We start from the raw sequence: 18,748 nt of genomic DNA on the forward strand, positions 1-18,748 counted from the left end.
TGGAATAAATCATCTAACCCTGTCAGAATGGATTCTGAAAGGTGGTAATCTAAGTACCCAGCTTCAACAATGCCAGGCACTCAAGACTCTTAATGTTTAAGTTGTGATACACAAAAATGTTTCTAAATAACTAATAGAATCAATGGAGTATTTTGTCATTACAGAAGGAGCAGTTTAATGGCCATTTTGCAAATACTATCTGATAATTATTACCCAGAGAAAACTATACTGTACATAAAATAAATCTTTCTGATAATTATTACCCAGAGAAAACTATACTGTACATAAAATAAATCTTTCTGCATATTGAAATAGAATTTGTCTTTTACAGGGAAAAGTATACCAGAAGGGAAAAAAGAATACTCCAAAAACAATTTTGTTTTAATAATGTGATTCAAATACCATTCTTCAAAGTAAAACACTTTAAAGTTTTCTTCTTCATTGTATGAATTAACTGAGTTCCCTTCCTTTGACTACCATGCATTTTTTCCTTTGTTAATACAATATTGTAGCATTTTTTTCCTTTGAGCATACAGAAGTTTTCCATGATGTTGTAGGTGGCAAGTTATCATAAACAAAAATTTAAAATGCACAATCTATTAAACTGATTTCTTGTAATTCATAGAAATGGGAATGGTAATTATCTAACATTGTGTTCTGTAAAAATTATATTCAACTAAATTTACAGGATACATGCTGGTCATCTTTTTGCCCTACCAAAGTAGAGCAAAAAGTACAAAGTACACTTTGTCTCATATCTCTTCTTTAGCATTTTGATCACATTTCAGCTATGTGGTGAAAAAAATGTTGAATCCATTGTTATTACACATTCTCATCTTTTATGCTTTTTAAATTTTTTGATACTTCTTAAGATCATCACCACCTTCATCATCAAAAAATTTTTATTGAATACTTACAGTCTTCTAGATACTGAAGATACCTGTGTATGTGTACGAGAGAGACAGACAGAAAGAGGGAGAGGGAGACAGAGACAGAGACAGAGAACAGAGACACAGAGAGATGGACCCTTAAGGAATTTTTGGACTAACTGCAGAAGTAGTAGAATGCATAAAGATAAATTTAACATTATAGTGGCAGGTACTGAGTACCAAATTAATCATCAATAAACTGTGTAGTTGTCTAAAAGAAGAAATTGTCACTATATGTATATATATGGTGAAATGGGAAGTGCTGGGAGATTGTGATATAAGCATGAGAAAATATTTTTTATGTCAGAATTACATGGAATCAAGAGTTTAGGGTTGGATTATCATATTCAAAAGTAAAGTAAGATGTTAAGAATGTCAAGAAAAAAAGCAGTTCCCTCAAAAGAAAATTTCCATATCAGAATACTTTATTGCTTATTTCTTAATCTCTTTTATAATATTAAAGTAGATAAACTTCCCTGAGAGGGGCCCAAGTGTAATGAAACCTTCTCTGGACCACATATTTGGGGAGATTGCATTTGTTTCATATTTCTTTTAGAATTAGGTATCTATCTCCTGATGATATTGGCCTAAAACTAGGACCACAAGAGATCTTCCATTTTAAAATCCTGAAATGTATTGGTTTAATAAACCTAGTATCCTGGTGCAATTAGGAATGCTCCAGCCCTGATCTCTTTCCTTGCATGCTGCATGCCTCACTACTACTTCATGGATCATACCAAGGGATGTCAGCCTAGGGAGATGATCCTTTTTTTATGTGACTGGATTTGGTTGTCTACATTTTTTTGTTATTATATCTAGTAGAGAGATTGACCATCACTTTCTCTTTTTTTGCTTGTTTTGTTTTTGGTGGTTCTGGAGTTTGAACTCAGGACTTTGTGCTTGTAGGCAGGCACTCTACTGCTTGAGCTCACACTTTCTCTTCCTTGTAATTTCATGAGTTTTGTATCAGAGTTATGCTTACCTTGTGAGTTGGGTTAAAAGAGTTTTCTCTTTTTTAAGATCTATGCAATTTTATTATAATATCAGCGTTGTTTTGTTTTCATAATATTGGAGCTATTTAAATAATTAAATAACTGAATATCTAAATATTTAGAAGAATACATGGGGAAACCATCTGGGCCTGTTTTTTTCCTCTGTGGCAGGTTTCATAATTACAGATTTAATTTCTTAGTGATTCTTTAGTACTATATTTTACATTTTGTTTCAGTAAATTACAGTGTTTTGCATTAGATCTGTATTTCAAATTTACTTGCTTAAAGTTAATAATGCTTTCCTATTTTTTTTTAATGTCTTGTAGGGTCTGAAGTGACATGTTGCTTTTCATTCTTCATATTGGTAACTTTTGCATTCCTTCTTAATCACCCTTATAAGTTGTTAATCAATTTTCTTAATATATTCAAACAAAGAACCTTTGTTTTTTTGTTTCTTTTCTAATTTCATTAATTTTTTTTCTTATGATTTCACTCTTAGGAGTTTAGTTTGCTGTTATGTTGATTTATAAAAATGAATACATAGACCACTGTTTTTCAGCTTCTTTTAAAATATGTGCATTGAGGAAATACGAAATTTACGAAGCATAGAGTTAATAGCATTCCACTTCTAGTATATTGCATTTTCATTGGGTGTGTTTTTATCATTGTTCAAAATAGTCATTTCCTTTCAGTTTGTTTGTGTTACCCATACATTATTTAAAAGTATATTTGCAATTTGAAACATTTGTAGACTTTCTAGTCATTTTCTTGTTGATTTCCAGTTCAATTCTATTGTATTTATAAAATATACTTTTTTGTGACGTCAATCCTTTGAACTTTGATGAGATTGGCCTTATACTATAGCATTTAGTGCATTTTTATATACTGTATATGCCTTTAATAATATGTATGTTTCCAGGCTGGGCTGGGTTAGTGGTGCAGTGCTTGCCTAGTGTGTGCTAGACCCTGCATTCAATCTCCAGCTACTCAAGAAAAATACATTTTTTATGGTTTGGGGATATACAGTTTTTTTAATATATCAGGTACATCAAACATGGTAATTGTGTGTTTAAAGTCTACAATGCTCTGTTTAAATGCTTTTAGTTCTATGAATTTTTGTTTATATATTTTGAAGCTATCTTATTAGATGTATGCAGGTTTATAATTGGCATGTCATACCATAGATTTAGCCTTTTGTCTTGATTATATACCTCTTTTTATAACTAGTAATGTTTTTGTTTTAGAGTCTACTTGATATAGTACATCATCTTTATTTTGTTTTAGTGTTTGCATGACACCTTTTTCCTATCTTCTTACATTCTTTTTTGTCCTAACATTTAAGTTGTATCATTTATAAGCAGCCTATAGTTGGACTTTTAAAGTCCAATATGACACTCTGTCTTTTAATTACTTAGTCCAATAATACTTAAGAGAATTACTAATATATTTGGTTTTCACTCTACTTGCCATCTTCCTGTTTCTTTTCTGTCTAACCTGTTCTGTTTTCCCTCCTTTTCTTCTTTATTGCCCTTTTTATTAATTATTTCATTTCCTCTGCTATTTGTATATTTTATATACATTATTTTACTATTCTTTTTCAGGTTGCTGGGGTAATCACAGTGTACATGATTATCTTAAGAAAGCCATATAAAATATTATCATTTGGAAATTTCCTTCTGCCTGAAGGAAACTTTATTTATTTATTTTTGCTATACTTGGGATTGAACTCAGGGCCTCATGCCTTCTATGCAAGTACTGTGACTTGAGCCACACCCTCAGTCCTTTTGCTTTTCTAGGTTTTATCAGCAGAATGCCACATTTTTGCTTGGACTGGTCTGGGACCGTGGTCCTACCTCTGCCCTGTGAGTTGCTGTGAGTATAGCCATGAGCCACCACACCCAGCTTGTTTTTGAAATAAGGTCTTTGTAACTTTTTTCTGACCATGAACTGAGATCCTCCTGTGTCTGCCTCATGAGGAGCTAGGATTACAGCTGTGCACCACTGCATCTGGTCTAATAAACTTTTTCAATACTTCTTTTAGTAAAAAAGGGTTGGTAAATTATAAATTAGCTCAGTTTTTCTATATCTGAAATCATCTTAATTTTCCTTTCATCTTTCAAGGCAATTTGATTGCCAATTATTTTTATCTTCTGGATTCCATTATTTTAGCTCTGACTTTTGTTCCCTTGAATGAAATGTATCTTTTTACTTTTGATTATGCATAATAATTTCATTTCCTTTTGTCTTTTCAAATTTTACTATGGTGGTCCTAATTTCTTGTTTTCTATATATGTGTTTATCCTCTTTGGGTTTTATTATGCTTTTTGAATTTATGTTTTGAAATCTTGAATCATTTTGGTAAGGTCTTAGCCATTATTTCGTTAAACATTGCTTCTCTCTCATTCTTCTTCTATGAAATTCCAGTTATATGCATGCCGTATCTCCTTACTATATCTCATGTCTTATGTCTGTTCTGTATTTCCCCAATTATTCACTTCTTTAGTCAGTACTTTCTACTTAATTGTCTTACATGTCCCTGTTTATTCCTGTGCTACTTCTAAGCTATTCTTAAAACCATCTATAAAATATTTTCATTTGTTTTTATTTTCTCTTTCTCATTTGGTCAGACTTTCACTTACCTATGTTCTAGAGATCAATTTCTGGGCTGACATCTAATTTGTTCTTTGTTTTCTTGAGCAAGTTAATTAGTTATTTCTGATAACTCTTAGAACTAATTTACTATTGCTTCTCACAGACATTTTATCTGAGACTGTATCACTCTACTACACTATGGCTTAAGCTGATTGGAAATTGAACTTTTGGAATTGGACTGATTAGAAATCAGTACTTTTGTGACCTATTTTTTGGCCTACCCTTCTACTATTGGAATGTAGACTTTAGTATTTTTGTAATGTCTTTCTTTGGTCTGCCTTCTATTAGTCTTATTCTAGTTATGAAACTTTAGGATCTCATCTCAAATTCTGGGACTATTACCTGGTCATATTCACCATGATGGGTTCTGAACTCTCACATTTGCCTCCCACATTCTATGAAGTAGCCAAAAGTTCTGCTTGGTATATTAGTGCATAACTTCTACTTGAAAATTAATAATACATTAGAGGAAGAACTACTTTACTGTCTGACTACTTGGTTGTACTTCCCTTTTTTCCTCACAGGTCCTAGCTGCTGTTACAGCTCTCTGGTGTTCTTCAACAGATAATTATAATTATCTAGGTTTTTGTTCCCTGTTCCCCATAGAAAGGTTGGTCTGACTATACCAAACTGCTGTAAATAAAAACAGAAGTTTCTGAAAGTGTTGTTTTTTATTTTCTCCTGGAATATAAGCATTGCAATCTTTGGCTTTTATCTGTTTTATTGTATCTGCATCTCAGGTCCCAAGAAAAGTAACTTGTATTTAGTAGTTGCTCAGTAAATGTGTATTTGTTATTTGCTTTCATAGTTTAGTAATTTATTGTCTAACTTTTGAGGTGATTATGTTTATAACCAACCGTGGTAATAAGACTATTGAGTAAGTCAAAAAGTTATTCCAAAACAGGGGAAGACTACACTACTGAATAGAATTTTAAAGTTACTGAGAGGTAGAAATATGATTGCATTTTATCATTTCTAAAATGAACTTTATTTAATTCACTGTGTGAGGTGTGATAGAATGACTAAATAAATTATTTTAGAATATTTCCTGGAGGGAAAGACAGTGGTCATGACAACGCTGTCAAAGATTTTGAAAAAATTGGAAATACAAATCAAAACCATAATGAGATATCACCTCACTCTAGTAAGAATATCTATTATCAAAAGAACAAAAGGTAACAAGTGCTGACAAGAATGTGAAGTAAAAGGAATCTTTACATACTGTGGGTGGGAATATAAATTAGTCCAGCCATTATGGAAACAGTATGGTGTACAATGTAAAGTACCTATATTATAAGAAGTGCTTATTTATCATTGTTGTCTTACTCTGCCACTTATAGATCTAGACCACTCTCTAGAGAATCCTAGGCTAGCCAATTAAGTGATAGAGGACATGGTCCAGTCACTGTCTTCATGCCAGTCAACTTCCTGACATGTAAGTCAGGCCAAATAGAACCATGTAGGCCTCAGTCAATCCATTATCAAAAGAAGCACCCAGCTGAATTCAACTCAGATTGCTGACTCATAGATTCATGAGTTGATAAGTGATTGGTTTTTTTATGCTACTAAATTTTAGAGTGATTTGTTACATAGTAAAAGCTAAGTGATTTAGAAAGAATCAAAACCATCACTGGGGCTAGGGACAAGAAAGCCTGCCTAACAAGTGCAAAGCCCTCAGTTTAAACCCCAGTACTATCACACACACAAAAAAGGCCATCTTTATTGATCATTTTCTTGGACCACTTTGATGTCTTTGCTACTTGTGTATGTCTAGATTCCACGTTCTTGCACACTATGGTAGTGTTAATTACTATACTTGAGATTAAAGATAGTGTATAATGACAAAAAAGATATATAATGACTTTAGTCATTTATTTAATATTGTGTAGAATAGAATAATGTTAAATCCTAGGAGGTTAGATATAATAGTGTTCTTCCATAGGCTGCATCATAAAGTCTCTAACATAAGGTTTTTCTTGAAAATTTGTATTCACACTTTGTAAATTGCTTTATTCAGCAGCCCAGTTCTTAAAATTTTGATCTTATACAAATAAGTCTTCTCTCCATGAAAATGAAAGTTACTTATTCCTGGTCAGCAAGAAGTAGCTCTTTATATCAAGCACTTTATAAGCCATGGTTGTTTTGGAGATTCCTAAAGCCAAGATGGATTAGAACTCACATTAACTCCAAGATGCTCAACCTGTGAGTTGGATATACTTTTATAATTTGTGTAGTAATTTATCTTTAATTCCTGTCATTAGATTGTATATAGTTAGAATGATGAAGTTCTTTATTTAATCTTAAATCAAGTACATAATAGGTAGTAGCTATTCTTATATTACCAGCTTCAGATATATACTAGAATACCTTCATCTTTCAATGTAAAACAGTCTCATAATTTGGATCCCATATGCAAATGACTCATCAGAGTCAGAATTAACAATACTTTTTATAGCCAAAGAATCTTTAAAATGCCTGGCCACAACGCAGTTGTTTGAATTCTACTGCTAACTTCCCTGACTTTCCTTGAGGTTAAGTTGCAGAAACCATTCTCATTTAACATGTGCTGTCTACATTCTGGAGAGCTCATAGACTGATGACAAATGAACAAATAGTTCATTTGTAGATATGTCTAAATGTCTTGGTTAAGCTCTTTTTTTTTTTAATTTGAAATACTAGACCCTTTTTTTAGCATTTTGACTTTTTTTTAAATTGTTTATACATTTATTCATATGTGTGTACATTGTTTGGGCCATCTCTCCCCACTGCCCCCTGGTTCCTCCCTTTCCCCACCCTCCTCGCTTCCAGGCAGAACCTGTTCTGTGCTCTTCTCCAATTTTGTTGAAGAGAAAACATAAGAGATAATAAGAAAGACATAGCATTTTTGCTAGCTTGAGATAAAGATAGGTATACGGAGAGATTCCTAGCATCACTTCCATTCACATCTGTATTACAACCCAAATTGGTTCATCTCTACCAGACCTCTTCACTACTTCCTGCTCACCTTCCAATAGTGACCTCTGTCAGTTTAAGATTACTTTGTTAGCTCCTCTGCAGTGGGCACATCAAACACTTTCAAGTTTTAGGTTACCTTCCCTTTCCTTATTCCTCCCATATGCATTCTCGCTTTAGTGTGTGACCCATGTCCAATAACATCACTGCATTTGTTCTAGGCCTATAATGTGCATATAAGGGAGAAATACAATTTTTGGCCTTCTGAGCCTGGCGAACTTCACTTAAGATGATGTTCTCCAGTTCCATCCATCTACTTGCAAATGACAAAATTTCATTCTTCTTTGTGGCTGAGTAAAATTCCATTGTGTATAAATACCACATTTTCTTAATCCATTTGTCAGTAGTGGAACATCTTGGCTGTTTCCATAACTTGGCTATTATGAATAGCACTGCAATAAACATGGGTGTGCAGGTGGGTTAGGCTCTATTTTTGTGAATATAATGATCTTGCCTGGCTGGTTTTTCGGTTACTCATTTTATAACATCTGTAAAATACTTTTTCAAAATATTTCACATTAAAATTTCAAAGAAAAAAGGAAGTAAAATAGAGAAGGAGGAAAAGAAGTAAAGAATGATAGGGAGAGGAGGAGAGGGAGGAAGAGGAAAATTAGCATGGACATAACTGTGTAGATGAGATAATGCCCCAGGGTCTGAAACTAGGGCTGAGTTTTTATCAGATTGGTAAGTAAATTTCATGAATGATTCCTTTCCTCTGAGAAAAATCAAATTCTAGAACTGATGAAGGCCAGGTGCTGTGGCTCAAGCCTGTAATCATAGCTACCTAGGTGGTAGAGATACAAAAGATTGCAGTTCAAAGTCAGAACTGGGGAAAAATGCTCAGGAGATCCAAGCTTGACCAATGGCTAGGCATGGTGGCACACACCTGTTACCCAGGTACACAGGGAAGCATGAATAGATGGACTGTAGTCCAAGCCAGCCTGGTCATAAAGTGAGATACTATCTCAAAAATAGTTGCCAGGTGGCAGTGGCTCACACCTATAATCCTGGCTACTCAGGAGGCAGAGATCAGAACTGTGGTTCAAAGCCAGCCTTGGCAAGACCATGTCTCAAAAAAACCCATCACAAAAAAAGGGCTGGTGGAGTGACTCAAGGTATAAGCCCTGAGTTCAAGCCCCAGTTCCCCCCGCCCAAAAAAAGCCAGCACACAAAGAGCTATCAGAGTGGATCAAGTGGTAGAGCACCTGCCTAATGAATGTAAGGTCCTAAGTTCAACTCGCAGTACCACCAAAAAAAAAGAAAAAAATACATAGATGATGTAATATCAGAAAACTATAACACACATGATTTATTTTGTGGTGTTGAATCATAGTTGCTTTTTTTTTTTTATATCTTCTGAAATACCAACATCATTATACTTAGTTTTATACCATGAGGTTTATAGTTTTATTATTTACTATGTAAAACTGTAAATATTTTATAGTAAACAGTTAAATTTGAGGAAAATTTAGGATGGACATTTATTTGAAAGATGAAAGATTTACACCATCTGAAGAGAAACCAGAGTATAGGATGGACACATATGGAATAAGTAAATTAGCCATAAGCAGGATAATAGTTATTATTCCTAATGTATTGAGTGGGCAATGAGGACTTATTGGAAGCTTGCTGAAGTGTAAAGGTCTCTGTAGCTGAATATCATATGTAAATCCTACAGCTCTAGAAAATGCACAGGGCAGAAGTTGTACTTGGGTAAAAAGAAATTAATAAAACTACCCATATACAGAGTGGAGGAAATAGGCTTAGCAGCAATGCACATGAAAAAAGACTGAAGAGTTATAGGCAGTGTGCAACAATGCAAAATAAATTCTACAATGATTTTGATCTTGAGCTATACTAATATAATGAGTTAGAACAAAGAAGGCAGGAATTTATTTTATTCTGTGCTGATCTTTATAGAATTCAGACTGAGGGACATGGGTAAACTGGAACACATTCATAAAATAGCAGCTAGCCTATAAAAGACCTTTCATGTGGAGACTGGCTGAAAGAAACAAGTATGTGGTTCAGAGAAAATACCTGAAGAACATGACAGCTATAGTAGGGGTGTTTTCAGGTATAAATAAAAGCCAGCTCAAACTAGTTTCCCCAACAAAGAGAATTTGTAGGCTCATATAATTCAAAAGTTCAGAGGGAGTTGGGTTTTAGATGAGGCTCAATCCATTGTGCTGGTTATTCTTTCTTTCTACTTGTGTTCTAAGGTGTTGGTCAAACCTGTCTAAGCCTTCTCCATTCTTTGGGATAAGATAGCTTCTGGCCTGCTAGCATAATCAGGGATATATACTCCTTTCTTATTAAGTATTAGGGTCAGTAAAACCTTGTCCCATGGTAGCTAAGTGAAAAAAAGAGGTCTTTCCATTCTCCAAATCCCTAGGAAGTGTCTCCTGTATCTCATTGGCTGAAGTGGTGTCACATGCCAATCTCTAAACAAATTATAGTGCCCTAGTGGGGGTGATGTGGACAAAGTAACTTAGATAATCAAAAATCTATCTCTTGAACTGAAATGTTATATTTATCTGGATTCCCCAGAGGAAAAAACTAGTATATATCTAGTTGGTGTAGGTTTTTAAATTTGTTTTATATGGAGTAATACTAAGGACAAAAATTGTAGAGCTAGAGAGGAAACAGCTACCAACTAAAAAACAGTTGTCTAACCAAACAGTAGTAAATTCTTTTTGTTTTTATTTGTTTGTTTTTTAGTTTTTTGCTTTTTGATTTGTATTATTTGGGTTCTTTTATGTGATGTTGGAGATTGAACCCAGAATCTGAGCATACTAAGCAAATGATTTAATAATGAACTATACCCCCAGCCCCAACAGTAATAGTGAATTCTTATTACTGGAAAATTTCAAACATGAAATAAATGACTGTGGGTTAAGACCACAGTTTTAGGTGTCCTTGACATCTAGGTAAAACAATACTTTGCTCAAATGGATTTCAATGAATAATAGGCATAATTTTATTTTACTCTTAGCTCAAATATGATACCTGTCAACATTCTCCAGAGAATCAGAACAAGTAGAATATGTATGTTTACACATATGTGTGAATAATTTTTTTCTCAAATGACCTAGTCACAAGTTCCCCTCTCTACTGCAACTGCATTCTTGCAGATATTCCCTAGCCACAACCCTTCTTTTCATGGGGATCAGACACTATTTCTGTTTATCCTTAATTGGCAGGTCTAATTCCATGCCACCTTGTGGAACTGTTAAATACACCAATCATATACCATCTCCCTGTGAGAACCAGGAAGCGCTCCAATCTCTTAGGACTAAAAAGCCTGCTTCCCATAGAGTTGTTGTCCACACTGTTCCCTGTATGACTCAGAATGGCACTTTGTTTCCTCGTCTAGGTTGTGAGTATATCTAACTAATAAACTCCTTTCGGTCTCATCTCTCCATCGTTAGGTATTATAGGTTTGGCCATCTCCCTAGCCTTAAAGTGGCAATCCCCACCTCTCCAATAGATGAAAAGGAAGTGATTAAAACAATGTTTCTCTTCCCTTTACCTAGCCCCCAGGACTGATGTTTGGTTGGGGAAAGATTCAAATATCAGTTACTGGCATAAATGACTTATGAATTACCTTCAAAATCCCAAGATTTAATTATTTCTAGGTTTCCAGTGCTAGTATTAGCATTCATTTTTTCCCCAAATAGGGCAGCGTGTTCACTCTTTCATTAGCTCCCATCAGATTTTTGCAAAACTATTTACTAGTGTATTTTACTGATGTATCTTTTCCCTCTCAGCTCAAAGCTTAAAAAGCCAGGCTTTATTAATCTTCATATACCCTTATATATCCTCCAAATAACATAATAGTGGATACACAGCAGATATTCAATAAATATTTGGTGAGTGAATCTGAAAATTAGTTTCTCCATCAGAATTTGAGCTGTAAAGTGTTCCTGTAAACAGCATCACACATAAATGAAATCTTAAATGTGAATTGTCCAATACTGTTGAAATAGAAACTCCATTAACCTTTAGACAATAGAATGATTGCTTGAGTGTGTTGCCCAACTTATTTTTTTCATTCACCTGCCAAAATGAATGCCATTGCGCTAAGGCTTCTGGAGAACCCTAAAGGCAGCACCTAGCTTTGTGTGGACAGAATTAGTATAACTACAAGCTGATCCTAACTCCTTGTTTGTCTATCGATTCTGAATGCTCCCTTCAAAATTTCTGCTGAGAGCTAAAACATTGTTTCTTCAAGAAGTCATTTGTTTTACTGATAGTGTCATTCCTCATTTCTGTACCTGCATAGCATCCCTATCCTAATTATTGGAAAAATATGGAGAAAGTTAAAATGGTTGGAATGAATATATTTGATATATCGTTTCCTGTAACTTCTGGTTTTTATATAAACTTATTTTTAACTGGTACATAAAAATGTTAATATTAATAGGATTAACACAATTTTTCAATACATATATACATTGTGTAATGTTTAAACATTTGTCATTTCTTTATGGTGAAAACATTCAAATCCTTTCTTCTAGCTTTTTGAAATATAAAGCATGTAATTGACATCTGTAGTCACTATACTGTGCTATAGCAGTCCAGAACTTCTGGCTCCTGTCTAACTGTAATTTAGATCAACCTTTGCCTATTTTCCCCATCAACTCACCCTCACTGCTGGTAACCACCATTCTACTCTCAACTGCTCTGAGATGAAATTTTAAAATTCCAGATACGAATGAGATCATGCAGTACTTGTCTTCCTGTACCTGGCTTTCTTCACTTTACATGATTTCCTGTTCCATGCAGATTATCACAACTGATAGAATTTCATTCTTTTTATGACGGATAATATTTCATTGTATATAGATGCCACCTTTTCTTTAGATTATTTCTTTTATTTGTCATATTTAAATTAGCTTAATCACTAAATAATTATTTTGGTAGAGTGCTATGTGCTTCTTTTTCTCACCCATAGATTTAAGAATTTTTTAAAGAAAGAAGCCAGGCACCAGTAGTGGCTCATGCCTGCAATCCTAGCTACTTGAAAGGCAAAAATCAGAAGGATTGTGGTTCAAGGCCAGCCTGGGCAAATAGTTTGAGAGACCCTATCTCTAAATTACCCAATACAAAAAAGGCCTGGCAGAGTATCTCAAGTGTTAGAGCGCCTGCCTAGAAAGCATGAGACCCTAAGTTCAAACCCCAGTTATCACAAAAAAAAAAAAAAATTTTTAAGCAAAGCAATGAAAACTTGATCTGACAAAGGAATTTTTCTGATTTATAAATGTGTTACATACCTTCTTAAAAGTATATGACAAAGTATGTTTAGTTCTAAGAATAAAATTGCATTAAATCAGCTGTAGTGTTTGAAACCAAAGATGTAAGTTTCTGTCCATTCGCCTTTATTCAGTGCTGACCATATAGTTGGCAGTCAGTAAATTTATATTGGGTACATCACCTAATAATATGATATGCTCCATTCTATTGATGACAGACTTTAAGAAAGACTTTACTATAACCAAAGTGTTCTTCATCTCCTGGGTTTATTCACAGTAAACAGATCCGAGCTATGCTAGGCCAGTTTAGCCAGGCAGAAGACTTATTAATGAAAGCTGGAGTGCAGCCAGAGACTTTCGATGGAGTTTTCTTGGATCTTGGGTGTTCCTCCATGCAACTTGATGCTCCTGAAAGAGGATTTTCCCTCCGGAAAGATGGCCCCTTGGACATGAGGATGGATTGTGGCAGGTGAGTATTGGTAAAGCATTCTCCTAACAACAAAAAAACCAATTTCTCAAAAATGTTCTGAATTTAATTTCCTTTTACAACTGCAGAATTCCCATCACACACCCACACTAACTCTACCCATACACAATAAATTATTTTTGTTTGCTCTTCAGTATAGACTTTAGTAAGTTTCTCTGGTTTTGGAATTCTAAATGAAAGCTAATTAGTGTCTTTACACAAATCAGTGTGGAGGATAACTTTCAGCTGATTATCTTTTTTCACTGATACAATATAGGCTTTTAGACTACTAACAATATGAATAAATACCATGAATCTAAAACATGGTTTCGTTTTATGCATGTCTAACTCTGCCTTTTGTCAGAAGCAAAGGTAACTATGTTTAATGCATATTACTTTATAATACTCCAAAAAAAGGCAAGATCCTAGAGGTCAGCAATTGTGTGTCTTATCCTGTCTCTTGTACAGTCACTTTGATACTTCTTCAAAGAAACTGGAATTTATTGCATTGCATCAAACACAGTGCTGTGCATAGGACATCTTTTTGTTTGTTTGTTTCGTTTGTTTTGGTGGAACTGGGGTTTGAACTCAGGACTTTTATGTTTGCAAAAGCAGCACTCTACTGCTTGAGCCACACCTCTGGTCTGCCGAAGACATCTTCTATACTTCATTCCTCACCACTATGGAAATAATAGTGTTTGTTCTCCATTGTTCAAATAGGTGCATATATGTTTAATATTATAAAGCAGTTCGTATGCTAGTAGAGTATAGGAAAAATTCCTTTTTACTTGAATTAACCCCTGCATCTGGGTTCTGTATTGGCCCAGGGCCTGAACAAGCTGTATGTACCAAACTTAATCATGCTTTTCTTGTTCAAATCATGCCCTGTTACTTTGTCCTGTGGTAATTATTCACATATAGCCTTTTCCCCATGTTCTGATATTACTTGTTAATTTGGATTGTGACCTATATTTATTATAATCTTTTGTTTCTGAGTCTTATACCTTCTTCTCTACATGTCGTTAGCATTCATAGACCAAAGAATGTCATTATAAAAGAAAATAAAAATCCTTTAAACACCAGTGACTAATAGTAAAGGTCAAATATATTCTCAGGTTCAAAGATTGAGGTATTATACAGAAATAATAAAATGTCAAATTTCTGCTTCTCCTCTATCTAGCTAAGGAAGATGCCTTCTGAAACACAATGAACAAAGCTTTTAGTTAAAAGTAGTAAATACCTGTATTGTTAATATAAAGACTTACCAGCATGTTTTAGTCTGTGACTCAGGGTTCCTGAGGTTCTCCTCTGAGACCTTGAAAATAAGATTGCTCCTGAGAATTAAACTCTTAAGTCAATACCTAGTGGATGAGATTAGAGTTAAGCAAATTTATCTTAAAAAGTTGAATGGCTTCTAGTAACCTATATGTGGCATTCAGACAGGGAGAATTAATTCACTCAAATTTATAGAAAAAGGAAATTCAAAGATACAAGTATGTTCAATGCTAATCCAAGTGATAATGGAGAGAGATTCCAGGACAAAAATATGGTTTGTCTAATTCTGGAGAATGATATGTCCCTGTAATGAAGATTGACAGAAAAGTCATTTAACACTGGAGTCTTAAAAAGTAATTTATTCTATGCTGATCCCAATTTCAACAACAGCTTTTAGATCATAATAAGGCTTCTCATGTAGCAAAAAGAAATTCTCAGCTTTAAGGACTTTAAAGTCTAATTCTGTTGTCAGTCATATTCTTTACTAGTGTGTAATAAATTGGAACTTAATGTTTTCTTTCTTCATGAGTTTAGTAAATCCAGTAAAATGTATAGTACTGGCAAGATCAAACCTGTTAAGCATGGGGAACAAATCTGGGTCTTGACTTCTTCACCATGTGAATGCCTATTCCAAAGCTGCCTGGTAACCCATCAGTCCTCTAGAGTAACACCCCTTTTGCAGTGTAACACTTTGGATACTTCTCCACTACTATTTAGCATCCACTGAACTCCACTTGATCAAAACACTGTTTTAATTTTCTTATTTATAAGTAGAAAGGTATGGCTGGTGGTGTGGCTCAAGAGGTAGAGTGACTAGCTAGCAAGCTTCACACTTGAGACTTGAGTTCAAACCCTAGTACCCCTTTCCAAAAAAAAAAAATTTACCAAAATAAAAGTAGAAAGGTATGAAAAACTGCTAAGCATAACCACGTTATCTTACAATTGTCTTCATAGAGATACACTATATTTCCTGGAGTCTAAATTTATCATCATTAGCAAGGTCTACTCCAATGCTCAGTGGTTTGGACAATTGATTTCACAGGTAGGTATGGTCTAGCAGGGATTTTGTCATTTAAGCCAAAAAATGGTGACTGGTAAACATATGAATGGGGAAGATCTAAAGGATGTTGGCACTTACTGAACATGTTCTATGTGCCAGGCTTTATACTGTCTGTAACTACAATTATAAACAATTCTGTAAGGTAATCATTGTTACTTTTCCTTCACAGTTTAAACTTGATGATCAGATAGGTTTAAAAACTTTCCCAATATGAGTAGCAAGGGAAGAATTCTAGTCATTCAATCTGACCCTAAAGACCAGATCTTCGTCTTGAAAGCCAAAGAAGCAAACCCCATTGAGGTGAATATTAGGGCTACCTGATGAAACATTGAGTGGTCTGCATGTGCCATGGCAATCAGACAAAAATTAATCATGGAATCTGGAAAAAGAGAAAGCGATTAAGGATGTGCAACGTGGGGACATGCTAAGGACAAGATTTTTTTCCTGATAGCACTAGCATGTTAACAAAGTATAGTGTCATGTTTTCAAAGAGGATTTCTGGTGTTTTTTCTTAACTGCACTCTGATTTGATCCTTTGATCTTAAAGCTACCATATCTTTGTAACTTACAGCTACTATAGTATGATACTAACAAGTATTCCAACATATTAACTTAAGAATAGTAACTGTACTAGTAGTAAATCTATCTTTTTAATAAATAAAGTCATGGTTCACTTATCAGTTAGAACATAGGCCCATTTTTCTAAAATAAGCTAGAATAATCTGATGGAGTGAATGCCATTTCCTGCCACTATAATTTATTCTATATGGCCAGAAGTTGGATTTCTTTTATATCCGCTAACTTAAATTACTATTTAGGTTTGTTCATTACTGTTTGTTTATTTCTAGGTTTTGATCTATGATGACTTTGTCATGGATGATTGAACTAATATTGTTAAACATTTGAAAAAATATGCATTATTGCCTTTAATGTTGTTCTAGTTTTTGTGAGGGAAAACTGACCAGCAATATCTCGTATATCTTGTGTAGACTTGCAAAGTCCAATTTACATCCCTATAAGTAGTTAGTTACTTTACTACCACAGATTTAATTAAGTTCCTGAGATCTGAGCTCATTCAAATATCATCGGCAAACCTAGTATCACCTATGCTTAAAAAAATTCAAGCAGTAACTTAAATTTTGATCAACTTAAGTACAAACTTTTTTCCATTATTTTAGTTTGAGGGAAATATACAGGAGCAATAACTTCTCTGTGAACTCAGATTAAAGGTTAGTAAAATATTTTAACTTCCTCCTGCCTTGACCTTGATGAATGTTGTGAAAAGTCTTCTCTTGCCATAGCCATGAGTATATAAAATATAAAACATGTTTCACTTGTGTAAGACTTCACTCTCTGCCTTTACAACCTCACAATCTCTCCTAGGCTATGTGTTTTGTGTGCCTGACTTTTACATCTCAGTGCTCTGAAGTTTTAACTGTCAATGAAAACTGACGTCATGAATTAATTAACCCTTCTTGTAGGTATCCCGACATGCCCACGGCTGCTGATGTTGTGAATGCTTTAGATCAGCAGGCACTTGCATCCATCCTAAGAACATACGGGGAGGAGAAACATGCCAAGAAAATCGCTTCAGCAATCATTCAAGCACGCAGCATATACCCTATCACCAGAACCCAACAGCTTGCCAGCATTGTTGCAGGTATCTTCATTAATTCTGAAGTATTTGAGAGGAAGAAGGGGGGGCGGGAGAACAAGACATGTATATTTTTCCCATGACTCCCAGAAGGATTCATTTGTACTTGAAATCATGCAAAATAGAGTCTTTCTATCCTCTAATGTCAGATTTCTTTTGGTTTTGCAGGCTTTCCCCCTCTAACACCTCTTCCCTACAGACAAATTTTAAAAATTTTGTACCATAGTTTGTTGATTAGTATAATAATAGAATTTGTACATAGGTAGTTTATCATTTGTGCCTACCAAGGTGAAACATGGAATAATATAAGAGCAAAAGAATTTCTTGATTCATCATAGTGGTTGATAAGCATCCTGTATAAGATTTGACACTACCTCTCTTGGTTTCACATTTCTACATTTTAATATTTTGAGCAAAAGGAGAATTTCACTGCCCAACTGCTAAAATAAAATCCAGTGAGTCACACATCTATTCTTTGTTAACTTACAAAGGGTATGTGATGTGTAGGTTATTCCACTTTGTGAATGCTAACTAAATCAGCCTAAGGGACTTATTGAAGCATTTCATCTTTTCTGCTGCTCACCATCATAAACCTCTTGAACCTGACTCTAGCTAGGAGGCGCTTTATTATAGCCTTTCCATTTGAAGCCAAAGTTGTTTCACAGCTGTATTCCATGATGAAAGTTTTCCAAGGTAAAAATACAGCCCCTGCAGTTCTTTAACAGAATTCCAGTGGCATAGTATCCATCTTATTAAACCACCTGAAATACTGTATCATTTTTTATTTACCAAAAACTGCACTAATATTTCTTTTCAATGATTCCTATGAAGTTACCTAGGTTGTTAAATAAAATAAGGAATATTTGTGTGGCATTTCAAAAGCACCTGATACTGGTTGCATGTATCATAGCATTATCCATAGCTGAAGTAATAAGCTTCTTTATAAATTTATTCATATTATTAACGTATCATATAGCAGTTGTTTTATGGTATAACAAATAATAGTATGTTCTGCTTAGGATAATAAAATATAAAGAGTCGGCTAAGTCTCTTACTTTTTAAGCTGCATATTACAAGACTTTTCTAACTTTACATTGAGATTCCTTAAGGCAAGTTACAGGAGAATCCTTGTGGGTTATGTGAAGATAAAGTATTTCATGGTATTTCCCCCAAAAGGAGTTTACACTAGCTTGCTGACATTAAATTCACCCTTATCTTATGAATCTTTTTTTCTTCCCACTCCATGCTCACTAACACAATTCCACGTTATTCTTCTGTCATTCTTTAAGTAATGATGTGTATTGTTTCTGTTTCTCGTATTAGAAAAAAAAGCAGTGCCAGGCGCCAGTAGCTAATGCCTGTAATCCTAGCTAATCAGGATTCAGGTTTGAAGCCAGCCTGGCCAAATAGTTCGTGAGACTCTTATCTCGAAAAACCCTTCACAAAAATAGGG

General features: G+C 34.4%; 1 protein-coding gene across 5 annotated transcripts in view; it reads left to right on the forward strand.

Moving 5' to 3' along the window:
- The window catches only part of Mettl15 (methyltransferase 15, mitochondrial 12S rRNA N4-cytidine), a 182,357-nt gene that overhangs the window by 138,041 nt on the left and 25,568 nt on the right, over positions 1-18,748 (forward strand). For all 5 annotated transcript variants that reach the window (XM_074043292.1, XM_074043278.1, XM_074043305.1 and 2 more), the window contains 2 exons: positions 13,118-13,309; positions 17,123-17,301. In XM_074043292.1, coding sequence (XP_073899393.1) covers positions 13,118-13,309; positions 17,123-17,301 — 371 coding nt within the window. The remainder of the gene's footprint in view (positions 1-13,117; positions 13,310-17,122; positions 17,302-18,748) is intronic.

Source organism: Castor canadensis, chromosome 1 (genome assembly GCF_047511655.1).
Source record: "Castor canadensis chromosome 1, mCasCan1.hap1v2, whole genome shotgun sequence".
Lineage (NCBI taxonomy): Eukaryota > Metazoa > Chordata > Mammalia > Rodentia > Castoridae > Castor > Castor canadensis.